The sequence below is a fragment of the Choloepus didactylus genome, chromosome 15 (assembly GCF_015220235.1).
Source record: "Choloepus didactylus isolate mChoDid1 chromosome 15, mChoDid1.pri, whole genome shotgun sequence".
NCBI classification, from domain to species: domain Eukaryota; kingdom Metazoa; phylum Chordata; class Mammalia; order Pilosa; family Megalonychidae; genus Choloepus; species Choloepus didactylus.
In genome coordinates, this window is record NC_051321.1 from 28,175,536 (window position 1) to 28,194,394 (window position 18,859).

Consider the following 18,859-nt stretch of genomic DNA (forward strand, 5'->3'; position numbering starts at 1 on the left):
TAGCAATGAAATAGATTCCAGGGCAACAACATTATTTTGGAGAGATTGTTTAGAATGTGAATGGACTTGCAGCAAGATCGGATTTAAGATTCAAGTTCTTTTGTGTTCAGTCGTATATTTTAAAAATTTAAACATGTGTTTCTTGAATCCTTCTTTGCCTCTTTGAACAGAGATAACAGTTTACTCATAATGACTAGCAAATGATCCCGAGGCTGTCAACCAGATGGCTTTCCACTTCCTATGTTTTCAGGAGTTTCCGAAGCAAAGGGAAGGGACTTTCATATGAATGTATATCTTCATGAGCACACTTACATCACAGCACAATGGGGCTGAAATGGAGGGATGTATGTTATAATCCAGACTTGGTAATATGTTATCCAAACTTCCAAAGGAATCAATTTACTTCAGGATCATGAATCTTTGAAATACAGATGAGTTCATTTAGTATAAATCTCAACTTTTGGATTTGGGCTGTTGTACTGGCCTCAGCTCTGAAATTCAGAATTTTGGACAGAGGGAGTTGTCAATGGGGAGGAAAGGAAGAAAGGGCCCAGCTCCAGCTACTTACAAACCACATGCAGGAAGAGGACAGCTGTATCTGAGCCCAGATTGTTCTCCGCATAGGCTGTCACCTGGAAGATCCCTGCACTCTTGTACACGTGCTTGATGCCATCCTCGATGGGGCTGAAGTTAGCATAGGACACGGCAATACCATCCCCAAAGTCAAGCTGGATGTTTGTCCTTTGAAGATCACCCTGCAAGAGGAAATAGCAGCTGACCTGGGCCCTTCCGTGAGGTAAACCCTGACTCTCATCTGATACTTCTTCCTGTGGCTTCAGCATTGCCTCCTGAGGACCTGCAGTCTCTCGAAGGGGGCCCAAACACCCCCAACACAATCAGCAGACTCCCAGCTGATACCCACTGGGCACTATGGAAAGAAACAAACCTCTGCTTTCCATGTGTGTCCAAGTTTGGAGCAGCCTGAGTTGGAGTGACAGTGGCAATGGTGGGTAAGGTAGAGCCCCTACAACTGATGTGGGGATAGTGGCCAAGATTGTCCTTGACTCCCGAAGAAGCATGGTTTAATTATTATTCTTCTGCATCACAATGGTAATAATAGTAATAGCTAATATTTGTATGTTTTCTTAGCTGTGCTAAGCAAAGCCATTAATACCCTCACAACTCTACGTAGTATAAAGTATTATTACTCTTGTTTTACAAATGGTGATACAAGTAAATTAAATAGTTAGACCCAAGTCTCATAGGGTGATACAAGTAAATTAAATAGTTAGACCCAAGTCTCATAGGGTGATACAAGTAAATTAAATAGTTAGACCCAAGTCTCATAGAAAGTAGGGGCAGAGGCAACTTTTGAATCAAAAGTATTAGTTTCAATACTAAAACTCTCAATCACCATGCTACAATTATCAACGTTCCTATTTTCTGAGTATTTTTAGAAAGTCCCAAGCACTATGTTTACCTTTAATATATATTATATAATACGGCCTTCAAAATAATCCTATGAGGTTGGATGACTCTTTCCTTATTACAGATGAATACTGCACATCAGTCAAATTACATCTTGGCTCTGTTGTCCTCGCCCTTCACTAAGTCTGCCTAAGCCCCTCCTCCTGAATCATTTTCTGATCATCCCAGCTCACAGAGGTCTCTGCCTCTTAGAAGGCCAAGAGCCCACACTTACTCAGACTCACTGATCGGGTGCCACCTGGTGACGTGACTTCATTGGTTCATAGGCCTGCATCTTACCACCCCAAGCAGAGGCTCAGCTTCTCAAGGGCTGATACTGAACCTCATCCTTCCTTGTCCATCCCCCACCCCCACTATATTGGGCCAACAGGTTTGATAAATGCAGTGAACCTGACTCCAGAACAAGGATCCCAGATGAAAAAGAATCAGATTTCTTTGCTTATATATAAAGAAGGTTGATGACATAAGGGGAGAAAGGTATCATTTTGGAATTATGAGCCAATCCTTTGGCCCAGTGAATGTGTGTTGGTCACAGTTCCTCTTTCCATCTCTTCCCCCATGGCAACCCAGATGTGAATGAAATATTGATAGGTACTCCCTTGCCCCCAATACAACGTCAACTGCCCTTGAGTTTATGAATATAAATTAAAGTGGAAATGAACTGGAGGTAATTCAAATGGTTAAGATCATGGCTTTTCATATCCATTCAAGAGAAGGCTTTTATAACTCTGGTCCTGTAAACTCCCTAGTGGAAATGTGAAAATGACCTCTTCAGAATCTTAACGTCCTCTAATTCAAGTGATCAGTTTGGGTGAAGGTTGAGGAATTCATCACCCTTCAATATCCTGTCCAGTGTGGGTCTGACTTGAAAGGGTTCTGAAGTACTCACACTTTGGAGAAAACTCCTGGACTTCTTTGGCCTCTTTCCAAGACCTTAAGAGCATGGGGCAATTTGCATATAAATTTAGAGGGCTTTGTAAATCAAGCAAGCCTTCTTGCCCCTCTGCTTCAGCACTTGCTGAAATGGCCCTAGTGGGGGAAGCAAACAACAGAGCTATTTCTATCCTGGAATGAATGTATGTAGTCTGATTTTACTGCCCAGATTACGGAAGACACTAAAAAATGAACTAAGGGAGCAGCTACCTGATGGAAAAGTGTCTAATATGACATTCTTTATAAAGATAAATTTAAAGGAATTTCAGTACCCACCCCCCACCCCCCACCCCCCAACCCTCACACTCCTGCTTTCAAGGCTCTTTAAAAGATGCGTGGGCTTTTCTAATCAGTGGGGTTAAGGGTTAGAATAAAGCAAAAGAAGCAGAAGAAGAAAAATTTGAATTTTCTTCTTCCGGCAAAGTTTATGCTATATGGTCTTTTGGTAATAAATAGTCCTTTGGCAAAGCAGAACTCCAAAGGAGATCCCCAAACAATATATACAGGTCTGCATCTCACCGGAGGCCAATGGGATTCCACTGCAGAATGGATCCTTATTGTAGGATGGAGGTAGGAACATCTATAAACATCCCAAGCCCTCTTTTACCCTTGTCTTTTTCTTCTTCCAGAAGTCTCAGCCTCTCAACACTGACTTGGTTCAGGGGCTGGAAGGAATATAAGATCTTTGCTTTCTGGGAACAGGGACTGGCCACCTGCTGTGAGAGACGCCTCAGAGACTTGGGCCGGCACCTACCTCCTCCATGAGGATGACGAACGTTGCATTGTGCCCCTGCTCTGCCACCAGGCGCCCATCAGTGGTCACTACGTGGAGGCCCCGAGGGGCTTTTCCTGGGCACACCTGGGCCTTGGCAGTGTACTTCTCCCGCAGCCCGTCAGTGCAGTTGTTGGAGACAATCCTCCGGTACCTAGAGTATTGACAATTAACAGCCTGGTTTGGTTTGTGTCATTTGAGTTTGTGTGCGTGAATGTCTGCGTGTCAGAGAGAGTGAAAGAGAGCAAGAGTGAGATAGAGACTTTGGACGGCTGCCCCTAAAAACTGAGTCTCAAAGAGGACAGCCATTTACGAAGCTAAACAAATGCCGAGGAACCGCTATCCCTCCATCTCAGTTAGAGCAGCTCCTTAAACACTATTATGGATCCTACCCAGTGAGCCACGGATCAGATCTGTGTCTAAACCAGCCAAGAAAAATCAATGGCTGCCTCACGTACTACAGAGGAGGAGAGCAGCTCACGAGGCTGGGGGAGCAGGGGAGCAGGTGCTTCCCGCTGTGAGGGGGGATCTGTGTCCATTTCCCCGAGGCCATCTCTAGCTTTCTGTGTACCAGAAAGGAACTAGGACATGAGACTTTTTCTAACTCTGATTGATCAGGGAGCCTCTTCCCATTCCTCCTTTATCCCCAGAATATCATTCCACCTCCTGTGACCTGGTTGCCCCTACTCTGGAGCCACTGGGCCACTTTCTAGCACATTTTGTCTCCTCCCCAACAGTCAGCTCCCACTTAACACAAACGTAAGATTGGGAGCAGAAGTCTGAAACATCTATTCAATCTCTCTGAGAAAAAATTACCTCGGAGAAGAGGTTAGCCTGGGAAAACCTCACATCGCCTTCTGTGAAGAGGGCACCATTAGGTACAGCGATACCATGTGGTTGTTCCTGACTGCCACCCCCCAGCATGTGAAGCCAAGCCAAGTGTTTTCCTGCAGCCTTGACCTGCAGGACAGACATTATTTCCAGGCACATCACCATCTGGAAGGTGGCACTAAAATAAATGTTCTAGTCAAACCCCATAAAATAAATGTACTACCACCAATGTCATCATCATCATTATCATCACATCTTGTCTTCTTTCAGTCAGTATGTCAGGGGTAATTAACCAATCTATCCAGGTTGCCTTCTTTGGGTGGCCTTGAAAACGGAGGGAACCAAAATAGTTTGGAGGGATTTTGGTCCACCACTCTATCTGTCATTCACTCTGGGTCCCCACAGTGCTCAACGAGCTGCCCTATACCTCCACCCAGGGATCCCATTGGGATGTTACCCAAATGGTTTATATAGTTATTGCCTAAGTTGAAATGGCAATAAATCCACCCCTAGATGCACGGTATTTTTAACTGCCAGCTGAGCTCATAATGGGTCTAGAGCTGCACTGTCAAATATGGCAGCCACATTCCACCTGTGGCTATTAAGCAATTGACATGTGGCTAGGGCAGCATGTTGAAATAACAATATTTTGGATATGCTAGTATTAATGAAATTAATGTAATAATGCTTATTATTAAAATTAATTTCACCTGTTTCTTTTCATTTCTTAAAATGTGGCTACAAGAAAATTTTAAATCACATATATGACTCATAATAGTTCTTTTGGTTGGCACTGGTCTAGATAATCAAACTTTTGTAATCAGTGTATACTTTTCTACTTTCTCGCTGATCTTTAGTCATTTATTAAATGGTTAGCTTTTACTTATGATTTTGGTAGGTACCATATCATAATGCAAACTTGATATCATCCACTTCTCTTCAACTTCAACTGGCAGCTCATGGGTGATTTGTAATATAAGCCAACTTTCAAACAACCTGGAGGTATGTGTAGATATCTTGTAGTGAACCCTTTGAAATAAATGAAAAGCCTTTGCCTTTCATCTCCCTGATTTATTTGGCTGGCAATTTGGGGTTTTGGTATATCTGAATTATACATCAAGGGTCCTGACGCCCCAGCTCAGGCCCCAGGAATAGCCCTCCCAGAGCTAATTATTGGCTAAAATATTCATGCTTTCCAGGTAAAGACCACTCCAGCAACCACTTTCATGATGCTTTTTCCTCCGAGATGTCAGTTGGGTATATAGCAAGTACTGCTATTTTACATCCAGGTAAATAAGGTCCTGAGATGGTGAGTGACTCGGCTGAAATGGCAGGATGTTCACTGGGCAGTGGAAGGAGTTGGGACGGAGTTCAGACCACATCAATCCCTTACTACTCAAACAGAATCCAGGGACCAGCAGCACTGACATTACGTGGGCACTTGTGAGAAATGAGGCATCTTAACCCCGCCCCAGATCCCCTAAATCAGAAGCTGGATTTTAACAAGATCCCCAGGTGATACACAGGCACAAATTGAAAAAAGACTGTCTTAGACCACACACCCATGTGCGCAATATGTTTGGGGCCACAGAAGCAATAAGGGAACGGGGAAGACACTAATAGGTGAACCAAGACAGAAACACACACATAATTTTGCAATTATAGAAAGTGTGCTTTGACCTTCTTATTCCAGGATTTCCTAGGATGGGGCTTTTGAATTTCCATTTTAAGATTTTCCATAAATATATGAAAGCTACTGTTTATCCATCCTCGAAAGCACACAATATCTGCACACCACTTATGTGAATTTACTTCACTCAAACCCAAAAGAGAAAGTGACATCCTCTTTCCAGAAAAAAAAAAGCCTGAACCCAAACAGCAACTATTGTCTGTCAGAGGTAAATGGCAAAAGGTCCTGAAATCAGAGTGATCAGAAATCTCTTCTCATGCTCCCCAGAAAAGGTAATTCCAGCTAAAGAACTGCTCGGTTTTCCTCAGATGCCACTTGTCACAAAGAAGCTTGAGCCACACTGCATCTGTTTTAGTAGCAATGTGTTCCCTTTTACCCCCACTTAGGGAAACAGGAAAACAGTGGGTTGAGCTCCTTCAGGTATTTTACTTACCCAGTGCTGTTAAGGTAGCTCTGACCAAGGCTGCAGTCCTTTGACAGGGATGCTGGATTGTACCAGAAAGCCGGGATGCACTGGCTTTCCCCGTGCCTCTCATAGCCATAGTCACTGTCAGGAAATAAATACTGCGTAAGGGTATAGCTGCACGGATGGGAAACCACCTACAAACACACGCAGACATACACACATCCCTGCAACCACCCAATAGGCGCAATACTTCTTTTAAATATTCCCAGGGCAAATATTCATATCCTGAGAGATTTTAGCTTTAGAAATAATCCCAAGTCATCCCAAGTCCAATCTATGAGGAAAAAAAAAGCAGATTATCAAATGGAGGTTCTACATTAAAAAAGGAACAAATATAAATAATGTGGTTGGTACACTAGTTTGGATGAGGAGAGATGCTATAAGGTTCTAATCATATTCTGATCACAGTGAAATTACTGAAATAAGTAGATGACAGACAAGAGGATACCTTGAAAGGTTAAGATACATTTTCCATGCTAAGATTACATATGTGTTGTCCAAAAATTTATTTCACCATTTTTATCATTTTTCCTGCAATATCACCCTCTCTAACACATGGAGAAATACACACATAAAATGTTCAGGCTTTCAAGCTTTTCCTGTATACAGATAACAAAGAACCCCGAAACATAAAATCCTAGCCACAGTAAAATGAAGAAAGAAAGTCAGGTATGATTTCTATGCCAGTTTGAATGTATTATGTCCCCCAGAAAAAGCCATATTCTTTGATGCAATCTTGTGGGGCAGATGTTTTAGTGCTGATTAGATTGGAATCCTTTGAGTGTTTCCATGGAGATGTGACCCACTCAACTGTAGGTGATAACTCTGATTAGATAATTTCCATGGAGGCGTGGCCTACCCATTCAGCACGAGCCTTGATGACTGGAGCACTATATAAGCTCAGACAGAAGGAACAAGCTTGCTACAGCCAAGAGAGACACTTTGAAGAATGCACAGGAGCTGAGGGAGGAACTCCAGTTTATAGAGGCATTTTGGAAATGGCCTTTGAAAGCAGACTTCTGTTCTGGAGAAGCTAAGAGAGGACAAATGCCCCAAGGGCAACTGAGAGTGACATTTTGGAGAAAAGGTGAAGCCTAGAGAGGAACGTCCTGTGAGAAAGCCATTTTGAAACCAGAACTCCAGAGCAGACACCAGCCACATGCCTTCCCAGCTAACAGAGGTTTTCTGGACACCATTGGCCATTCTCCAGTGAAGGTACCCAACTGTTGATGCGTTACCTTGGACACTTTATGGCCTTAAGACTGTAACTGTGTAACCAAATAAACCCCTTTTATAAAAGCCAATCCATTTCTGGTGTTTTGCGTTCTGGCAGCATTAACAAACTAGAACAATTCCCTTCATACAAAATGAGTAACACCCCAGAGTAGGAGGAGTACAAATGGTATTTCCCCACTTCTTAGAGTTCCATAAGTCTCCCAGAAGTGCAGATGCCAGAGGAGAAAAAGAGCAATAAAGTGGTGTGTGTGTGTGTGTGTGTGTGTGTGTGTGTGTGTGTGTGTAAAGGATTATCACTCTTGTAAATAACACCAAGGACACTGAAGGTGACTTTACTTGGCAGGAGAATTTATGCTTCCAAGCCTCCAAGGTTTTCCTGAAACCCATAGACTAGGAGCACAGTCAGGATGTTTGAATATTGATCCACCAAGTGCAATTAAAATATAAAATAGCAAGGGAAAATGCTCTCTTAGGACCTACCCCTCCTTTCTTTCTCTGCTCCCATAATCTTTGAACCAAGATTTCATGAAATCCAATGAAGAGCAGAAGCAAATTGTCTATGTGTATCTGGGAGCCCAGGGACATAAGAATGAGAATTTAGTCCGATGCTTATTTGTCACTCCACATGTGCCCTGCCCGGATACCATCCGTGTCCTCAGGCTGGTTTCAGTCTTTTGGGGAAAGAAATACTACATACCCTTAAACCAAACTAAAGAACAGAATAATACAATATGAAGCAGAGCAGTTACCAGTGTAGTTAACAAATAGTAAATGATTTATAGGATCATATAAATATCTTCCCAAACCACCCCAGACCACCTTCTCATCCATCTTCCTCTACCAAACTCATAACTCAACACTCCAACTAACCCTTTCAACTCTCTTTATCTTTGTACAGGTAATGCCTTGGACTTGCAACACTGTACATGTTTTAGCGTTTGGTAGTTTCTGAATTGTTGGGGATTGAATCCTGTCCACCACAAAAGGCACGTTCAGGTCCCAACCCCTGATCCTGTGGAGTGAACCCATTTGTAAATAGGACCGTTGAAGATGGTATTAGTTAAGGTGTACACAAACTGAAGAAGGGTGGACCTTAATCCAATATGGCTGAGGTCCTTATAAGCAAAGGAATTAGACATGGAAAAGAAGCCACAGGGAGCAGCCAGAAGCTGGAAGTCAAAGGAACCCAGAAAGAGAAAGAAGACACTGCCATATGCATTGCTATGGGACAGACAAGCCAAGGACCCCAAAGACTGCCAGCCATCCAGAAGATACTGACTGTGGGAGGAAGCAAGCCTTCCCACTTCTGAAACTGGGAGCCTATAAATTCCTGTTGTTAGGCCGACCCCTTGTATGGTATTTGTTTTAGCAGCTCAGAAATGAGAACACACTCATCCTTCTTCAACATCTAGCTCAGATGAGGCCATCCCTGATCCCCCAGAGAAATTTTTGTGGCCACATTATATTGGAGACTGTAGAATAGAGGCTACAAAAGGGCAGGGATCTTCGTCAGTTCACCAATAAAAGAATATTGAACAACACTGAGCACATAGAAGGTGTTTAAGAATTATTTATCGAATTAATGAATATTTTGATTACTTAAAAATGATGACATTACTTATCCCATTGTGTTACATCTATCTATTCAGGAAGACTGCGAGCCCATAATTGACTCCCCAGTGTCTCCCACAGGCGAATATCCCCAAAGTCTTAAAACATTCCTGTGGAGTGTGTGTGAACTAGAGTCAACTGTGGTTTGCTGGATGGAAAGGAGGAACTCAAGGCAAGCTTTGACATGGCCGTATTTAAATGAAAGGAAGAAGAAAGAGACATTTCTGTAAGATAAGACCTTTGCCAAGCCCCCTGATCAAATATTGGAGATTTCACAGCCTGAGAATTTATATGAACTCAGTGGCTGCCAGTTTGTAACAGCTCATGAGAGCTGACTTAAAATTTCAGGAATTTTGCAAGCTGGTTGTTAAGCATAGGCATTATTAAAATTTAAGTTATATAAAAGTTAAATAAATTCTATCAAAAAGTTAATAAATATTCATGACCCATCAATTCCTAATTTGCTGAATTTTACTATTATCTATACTCTTGAGGTTCTATGCATCTATGTATCTGTTTGGTGGGAATACTATGCAATGATTTGCTATTGTATAGTTCTAACCAATTCTGTGTTCAGTGATGTCATGTTGGTAGATAAAATTGGCCATGGTGGGGATAGTTAGAGCAATCAGCAAATGCGACTAATCAGGGTGTAGCTGTTTATTTGTTTTTCCCAGAGAGCTAGTGATTCAGTATTTCCCAGCATGCCACTGAATAGGTTATTTCTAAACATTATTTATCAGTAGAAACACAGGACTGTGGTGTGTCTTCACTAGTCCTAGAAAATTCCCCAGTGGCTTCCTGAGGTGAATCTGTTGAATATCCTGCTAAGCCTAGGAAATGCTGGTCATCTCTGGAGAAAGGATGCTCTCCTAGCAGCTTTGCGAAGGAGAGAAATTCTTAATGTGCTTTGCTAAATGTAACCATCTGCAGCAGTTCTGTTCAGCTCTTCTGCATGTTAGTGATTCAGAAACTTTAAAAGGGTGCACCAGGCATGCTGTTTTGCCCCAAAGAGAAAAACCACCTCATTAATATTTAATAACATTAACAGAAACATCAGTGGCTGCCCCCAAGCTGTGGGCTTCTCCATTAACTTCTGCTTAATGTATATTAAACTCTCTTGCTGCCCAACCTCCCTCCCGGCTCCTGAGTCTGCATGATTCAGACAAACAAGCAGTTCCAGCTGCTGCTCCAGCTTCCTGGGGAAAGGTATTTTTCTGTTGAATTGTGAGATTTGGAAAGAATTCACTGGAAAGTTTGATTTGCCTCAGGGAAGTGCACTAGCTATGGCTTCTGCAAACACAGAAACCATTTCCTTCAAGCAATAAGTTGACTCTGCATCTTCCTTCACTGTAAAAGGGTTTCAAACCCCTAAAAATTCAGGAAAAACCTGCCCATTTCCAGAAGCCTTGCCTTTATGTCCTCCAAATCTCATCCAGGAAGAAGGCTCAGATAAACTAAAAGAGGGACAGACAGGACATCTTTGGAAATCAAAAAGCCTCTGCATTTCAGGAAAGGAATGGGCACCGGTATTCCTTGGGTCCAATCTAATCCCATAAGTGGGTAGATTGGAAAGGGGAGGCACAAAGAGGAGAAATGACTTGTCAAAGATTGTACATAGCTGATAGTGGCAGATGAAGATGATAATTGAGACTAGAGTCCAGCACTAATAAATTCCATGGGGCACCTATTTAATCATCACTAGGGAGGACCCCTTGGCCCCCAGGAATGGCATTTTGAGACTCCTGGAGCCAATCAAGAACACTCGGTCTGTTCTGGCTGAGCTGCATGGGCTATCCTACATCCAAACCATGCACAGCCCCATCGTAGCCTCACCGGCCCCAGTCCCTCCCTCCTCCCATCTGGCAGTTGAGATTCCAGACTGACCCATGGTAAGAGGCAGGACAGGATGCTGGATTTTGGATCAAGCAATTAGAAGTTCTTGGCAGGCACAGAGTAAGAACTCAACAAATAGAAGAAGCCATAACAATAACAACAGATTAATAATTAACATCATCTTTACTTAGCCAAGGCATAAACCTGAATGCAGCCATAGAGAAAAAAAGACAATTTCATCCAATCTATTTCAGAAATTGTTTGGAAAATCCAAAAACCACCCCTCAAATATTTCTCCCTTATCTAACTCCACCCTACTAATCCACTCTTATTCCTCTACTCACCAAGAACCTTGTCATACATCTGTCCTCCTTGTGTCAGTACCTTGTCCATCTCTGGCCCATTTCCCTTGTACTTACTCAGAGGCAAATCTACACAGCTCCCTCACCACCTCCTGCTGGAAGCCTTCCGTGATTACTCCAGCCTTCAGTGATCTCTCAGTTCTGAACAGACGTCTCTCGCACTCAGAGTTGGGACCTGTGCTGTCCAATAGAGCTCTCTGCAATGATGGAAATGTTCTATATCTGTGTGGTCCATTATGGCAGTCACTATCCACAAGAGACTACTGAGCAACTGAAATGTGGCTAGTACACTGATGAAATGAATTTGTAATTTTATTTAATTTTAATGCAAATAAAGCACATGTGACTAGTGGCTACTGAACAATGTAAGCACTGACCATAAAATTCAATACTTCATTGTATTTTCCTCCTTATTATTTGCTATTATGCCTTCTCTGAGCATAAGACCCTTGTTTATTTACCTTTGACTTTTTCAAAATATCTAGACCTGAGCTCCGTATCCAAAATACTACAGGTTCAATGGATTTCAGACACACCTGAATTCATGTGCTGTAACACCCCAAAATCTCTTCTCCTCCTCTGTCTTTGACATCACCACTTGGTAAATTTGCTCTGTGGCTCTGACACTACACTAGACATGGAAGGTAACCACTAAGACATACTAATAGCTAGGAATCTGGAGCCAGACTACTATTATCTTGAGAAAGGTGCTCAACTTCTCTATGCCTCTTGTTCTTTATCTATAAAATACCTTAATAACAGACTCTCCTTCCAGGAGTTGGTTGAGAAGATTTAGAAAGAAAATTCATCTAACAGACTCAGTGCAAAACCTGGTGCATAGTAGACGCTTAATAAAAATGATTGATGGTGAGGGTTGAGTAAGTGTGTGAGTGAAGAGAACTACTAGGCTTAACCTCTGGCCCAAGCCGGTTTCTCACTGAACAAACGTATTTGTGTCTCCTAGAGTGTTATTCCTTCCCAGCAGCCCGCATATGATTTCGGAGCAGGCTCCTACTTCCTTTTCTGACCACTCACTGATAAATTTAACTCTCAAGGTGGATGTGTTCCTGGTCCTTCACCAGTGCCATGATGGAGGTTGCTACAAAATCACTCTCGAAAGTAAGCTTGAGGCTGGCTGGGGAATTTATGAGACTCTTACGTGGAAACATCAATATTTATGCAAAATTCATACTTATTATTGATACTTGCTCCGGACAGAATGGTGAAAAGTGTGAAATCAAATGATGTCCTACTAATAACAAACACTTCTGAGAATCTATAAAGGTTTCTCTCTTCAAGCAGAGGAGATGCAAACCAAAAACATAGTCCTTTTGTGAATCTACCTGCACTCCTCAACTCTTCCACCAAGGTCAAGACGTTTCATCCACCTTCCCCACCCTCCAACCCCAATCTGATTAAACCAGGCCATACCCTCTCCCTGCTCTCGGAAACTTAAACACTGTCTGGACCAATTAGATGAACATGATCTGTTTTGGCTCAGGGAATCAACTGAGTGAAATGTGAACGATGACTGCTGGTATTAACTGAGCTGGGTGGTTCAGATTCCTCAGCTAAGATTCCTTCCTGGAAGGCAGGACCACTGAGAAGGAGGCAAGGCTGAGAAACGGTTACCTTCCACTGCTTTCTAGAAATCAGCATCAAAAACAAATTATATGTTAATGGCAAAACTGTATATTTTTAACCCATGGTTACACTTATTGAAGTTGAGTTAAAAACAAGAAAGACAACTTCAAATAATCATTCTCATTGCCTTCGTGAAATACTGCAATGACACAGAAACTTCAGAAATCACTCTCCCATATGAGACCTTCTACATGGAAGCAGCACAAAAATACTTTTCAAACTGTATGTTTTTTTTTTGTTGTTGTTCTCAGATTATGACCCCTAATCTGGTATTGAGATTTGTCTATTTCTTCATCCTAGCCCAAACCCAACTGGTGCTTCTATCTTCTTTTTAATGAGGTGTGATTAGAGACCATACATGTATTACAACTCTGGAGTATCACAATTTGAAACTGCTTTTAGAGTAGTAGAACATTCCATACAAACCTCATCAGTGGCACTAACCCTAGGTCATTTGGGGATGAATTTTAATTTTAGAATAATTAAATTGGGGGACTCTCTTCTGAAACATAAAACAAAGCTAAAAATAAAGACTTGTTTGATTGTTTGAGAGATGGCATAATGAAGAGGAGAGAACATGGGACTTAGAGTTAGCTACACCTGCATTTGAAACCCACCTCTTTCTCTCCCAGCTATGTGACCTTGGTCAAGTTACTGGCCATCCCAGGTATTCATTTTCCTCTTGTTAAAATAGCAATATTAACGGTGCTGACATTTCAGGGTGTTGAACCCAGGAGGTACCTCCATCAATACAAGTTACAGGCAGGAGTCCTTTGAGAACTACAGAATGACCTGCAAGGGCTGGTACTTCCTGCTTTACTTATAGATGGATTCTTAAGCAGTTCCCAAAGAGGGGTTCAGAAACATTTTAAGCAGTGCCATCAGCATTGAAATAAACTGATAAAACACAAAGGTACTACTTAGAAGACGGCTCTTATTTGATGTATAAACTCTAGTTTACTTGCTAAAAATACCATGGGGACCATTTGATTCTGGGGTATATGATAGCACAACAGCAGCATCAACAGCTACCAGATGTTGGAAATCTGCAGTGTATACCACTAGGATAAATGCCTTACTATGTTAATTCATTTATTAATTTATTCCTTCCAAGGACCCAATGAGATACATGTCATTATTTATATTTTATAGCTGAAGAGGGGAAGTCAAAGAGATTAGGAAAATTTCCCCTGTTCAAAAGCTGGAGACATCAGAGCTGGGATTCCTGTCTAGACTAGTGGATGATAATGGAATTACTGATGGAAAGTATTAATGTTTTCATGGATATCTGGCTCTTCTCAATTGTGAAGTTTCCCAAAAGTGGGTGAGGGTCTATCACAGCTCAGAGGGACACAGGAGAATATGCAGCATGACATATTCAAAGGCAACATATCTTTATGGAGTCAGTCTGCAGAAGGACACAAGGAAAGTTGATGTCAATACATCACAAGCTATAATTCTGAGTGGCCCATCATATACATTGTTATGACTATTTTGTTGGATTTGTGGTTAATAATCAAAAATCATTGTGCTCAAGTGTGAGAATATCCTTGGGCTACAAAGCATTAAAATTGCCATGGAAAAGACCCTGCCATTCAAATTTAAATCCCTTTTAATACATCCCGTTTTAATGATTCTCACTGAAGTCAAGCTTTCCAAGGGAATGAGTCAGGGATGAAGAGCAGGTGAAAGTCATCTGGCTGACTCTTATTTACAGTTAAATACCTAGTGGAAAGTGGGAAACAACAGATGGCTTCTGGCACAAGTCAAGGTCTAGAAATAGGCTGACCAAAATAAGGAGGCATGGGGTAAAGCAGGGACAATTACTCTGTACCCATTTGAACTTGCTTCTGCCATTTGACAACAGAAAAGCCCAAACTCAACCCTGTCACTGCTCTGACCCTTTCATGTTTACAGGCTGATGTCCGAGCCGTTAGCTTTGTTTTCTAACCTGAGATGTGCTATGTAACTACCCAAATGGAGCATCAGCTTTTGACGGTAATGAAGAGAAAGAATGTTTCCACGTTGGATCAGAGTAATATGCACTCATTCACAGTCCTGGGGAGGCTTCTGACACTCTCAAAAGGAGCAACACTCAGAAACATGCTACATTATTTATTGAATGCTTACTGTGGGCTATGCACTGGAGATATAACAATGAAGAAAAGTCTAAAATTCCTGCATCAAAGCACTTACGTTCTCCTGGGAGAAGATAGGCAATAATAAAGTAATAATAAAACATCATTTCATATGGTGATTAATATTATGAAGATAATAGAACCGTGCTAAGGTGTATATGAGATGAGGTCTTCTTGGAAGGCATTTCTGAGGAGCTGATATTTTTGCTGAGATATGAGTGATCCAAAGGTGCCATCCATGCTGAGATGTGGGAGAAGAAGTCTTAGTACTTGTTCCTCCCTCTGGGAATGAGCCTGTATTACTTAAGGTACAGGAGGATGGCAGTTTGGCTGCAATATAGTGAATGAGGGAAAAATAATAGGGAAGTAAGAGTCAAAGGTAGGGTGGGGCCAAATCACCCACAACTGAGCCAGGCAAGGAAAGAGACTGGAATACATTTTAAGGAACAGGGGAAGCCATTGGAGTATTTTAAACATAGGAGTGACAAGATCTGATCTGTGTTTTTAAAATTTAATTATGAATACTGTGTGAAGAGTGGATTTTGAGGATTCAAAGGTGGAAGTGGAAGGGCAGTGAGAAGACTCAGAGAGATCCAGACAAGTAGTGATGGAGATGGGTAGAGGTGCTTTGACTTTGAATGTATTTTGGAGGCAGACACTGCAAGGACTCGCTGATGGCCTGGACCTGAGGGTGAGGAAATAGAAGAAATCAAGCTCTCCTGGGATTTTTGACCTGAGCAACTGAGTGATGGCTGTGAATTTTACTGAGGTTGGAATAACTGGGACAGGAGCAGCTTCCAACAGCGGGGGATTCAAGAAGAGTTCCACTTTGGCCACGTTAAGTCTGAAATCCTTACAGCAATTCAAAAGGAGATAGATGTTGAGAAAGTAGATGGGTACCTACATCTCAGTCCTAGAAGAGAGGAAGATCAGGGCTGGAGGTAAATAACTGCAAATTTTGTAGGTGCTGGCAATAGGTGTGATTTAAAGTTGTTCTTTGAATTTGTCATTAAAGGGAGAAAAAGGGCATTCTGATTATGATAAGAAAGTTCACAAGATAGAGTGTGATTTCTGTGAATTGACTGGAGGTAACTGCGTCCAAGGCAGGAGCTTTCTGAGATACATCAGTACCCAGCTTGCATTTCCAAATACAGCTCCTAACTGAAGATGAGGAGCAAGGCCTTTTGAAATGCTGTTCTGACACAGCACTGACATTCCCTGTGTCTTCCCTTTCAGGGACAAAGCCCTCCCATCCGGTCCAGCAACAGGGGCAGTCAGACCCTTGGACCAGCAGACAGCCTCCTACCTCTGGGTTACCTCTTCCTCCCTAATTCCATCTTCACCTCCATCCCCCAAACAGGTAAGCATCTGGTGGAAGTGGTGATGGAAGGTCAAAGGACTCACCACTCAAAGTCCCAGTCAGCACAGACACAGGGTTCCGAGACCACCGACCCGGAGTAGTCTCGGCCCAGGGCACACTGAGCTCCTGGCTTGCGTTTCTTGAATATTTTCCTTTCTCCCATGACGCAAGGCTCCCCCTTAGAAAGAAAAGCCATATGAGAGAGGTAGAAAAACACAAAGGCGGCAAAATATACCACCTTTCCAACAAAAAGCATTAGCATTTTCACTCTCTTTTGGTTACCCCATGTAGCAATCTCATTCCTAGTAACCATCCAGGAGTTTCAAGTACAAAAGTGCTGATCTTGTACTTTCAAACCAAAGGAACACTATGGGAGACTGGCCTCCTGCCACCGTCCACCCATCTTGGCAAGTGATGTCTGTGTCATCCTGTTTCTTCTCGACTTAAACAGAGGATGCAATGACTCTGGGCACTCCCATAGATGACCAAGCAATTGCCCAAATGGCTTCTGCAGAAATCCGAGTGGAAAGGGCCCTCCTTTTGGCATATTTTTTTAAACCATATCTTCAGAGTAAAATTGAAGTTGATCTAAAAAGTCCCTTCTCTATAATAAACCACCATACCCATATACCCTTTTTAAGGAGTTTGTACAAATTACAAGAACCCAATGGTTCTGAAGAAGGCAGAAGCCTGCCTGTGTTGTATCATAACAAATATCCACCATTGCCAGAGTTCCACCACTGCCTTGAATTTCTTTATTTTTCCCCTGGGCCTGAACCCCTTCTCAGTGGTCCTGTTTCCAATGCTCTGAGGGCTTACTTCAGGCTGGCCTGAGAAATGCTCTCCCCCTTCACATAGGGAGGTAAGAAGAACAACCAGTGGGGATGGGGCTTGTAGCTGTCACAGCTCATTTGACATGGAGAGAGCTAAAACTACAGGTTATCGTTACCATTCCCAGGTTGCTTGCTGGCTTCTCAGCAACTTCAATGAGTAGATCAGGATCCCAGGGTGCAAAATGGTCCCCTAAGTATATCATCTGTCCCCACTGGACTTGAATGTGTGGGCTCTAACCCTTTTCCCCAATACATACTTGTGTCCTCAGATGACCCACTACCCTAGCCCCACCAAGTAGGGAGACCCAGATAAGGCCAAACAGGGCCTTCAGTAGCTCTCCCTCCCAGGATCCAGGACTCCCCAGCTTGCGGCGTACCTGATTGAGAAGGTGCCAGGTCTGATAGTCTTCCTTGGTACAGCGCCGGCTGAAGATGGATTTGTAGTCCACTTTCACCAGCTGCCACTCAGAGCGGAGGCTGAAGTGGCCAAAAACTCTAAGTGTTCAGGGGAGGGATGAGAAAGACAAGCAGAGAAGGCTCCATAGTCAGTCACCAGTGCACCGACGTCGGGGGAATAGAGGATTATCACCAACCTGCATTTACTAGTTCTGCCAAAGGTAGTTCCTTGAAGGTTGTTAACCAAAAAGTCCACTGTACACACAGCCCCAGTCAATTGGCTGTTGGATTTAAACCATTTTTAATTGAAAAGAGCAATATAAGCTATTTATAGGAAGGACTTAAAATATTAAAACAAAAACAAAAACAAAAACAAAAAAACACAGAAGAGGACAAAATTTATCTGGCAGTCTAAAACTCACCACCCACAAAAAAACACAGTTTGTATTTTGACAAACAGCCTTCCTGTTTTCCTTAATGCAAGCACTGGCATTTTATCTACTGATATTCACTGAAAGGGACTCAGTTCCCTCATCTTGAAAGTAGATTATATGTGTGTACAAGATGTGGGTGTACATTAGCTCATTTAAAGTATGATCCTGCCAATTCCAAAGCCATGACTGAATCTAAATGTTTTAGCTGAAACTCTTCCTATTTAATTCACATGTATACTTCCCTCTACCCATCCCTGAAAAAGCACAGCAGTCTCATAAAAGGAAGTCATATTTATGTATAGTAAAGAAGCATACCATCTATGTGACTTAGATAACCAATACTGACCTTTTCAAAGCCCAGTTGATGACAGCCCAATAAATATGAATGATCAATCGTTTCTAGAAAAGCCAGAGCAAAAGACTGGGCATCCATATTCTACTAGGGTGGCATGTCTTGCAATTACAATGCAAGACATCCATCACAGTTTCCTAAAAGGGGACCAATCATGCTGGGAACTTAAACCAATGGAAATCTTTCAAGGAGGTAGGTGACATCAATTGCAACATGACTTAGTCATGCTACCAGCCCTGGAGTCTCCTCTCTCCAGGTTCAGATACTGTTACAGTGACACTTAAGAGACTTCATCTCCTCTGGGAACTTTTCCTTCTACTATCTGAAAGATGAAGATGTTAATTGGAGGGGTGAAGGATGACTAAAATTGTGAAATGGGGGGAAGAAATAGGGTTGTAGATCATACAACTTAAAATCCACCCCAAGAACTGTCTTGGAATGTGTTATGAGTTGAAAGTTAAATAGAACTTTTTAAAG

The 18,859-nt window shown here is 42.3% G+C and overlaps 1 protein-coding gene across 1 annotated transcript in view; it reads right to left on the bottom strand.

Annotated features, from left to right (window-relative positions):
• Nucleotides 1-18,859, bottom strand: part of SORCS3 (sortilin related VPS10 domain containing receptor 3) — a 593,008-nt gene that overhangs the window by 29,523 nt on the left and 544,626 nt on the right. The window contains exons 15-19 of the mRNA XM_037804383.1: nucleotides 17,578-17,695; nucleotides 16,412-16,545; nucleotides 6,148-6,261; nucleotides 3,176-3,347; nucleotides 569-755 (exon numbers count right to left, since the gene is read on the bottom strand). Coding sequence (XP_037660311.1) covers nucleotides 569-755; nucleotides 3,176-3,347; nucleotides 6,148-6,261; nucleotides 16,412-16,545; nucleotides 17,578-17,695 — 725 coding nt within the window. The remainder of the gene's footprint in view (nucleotides 1-568; nucleotides 756-3,175; nucleotides 3,348-6,147; nucleotides 6,262-16,411; nucleotides 16,546-17,577; nucleotides 17,696-18,859) is intronic.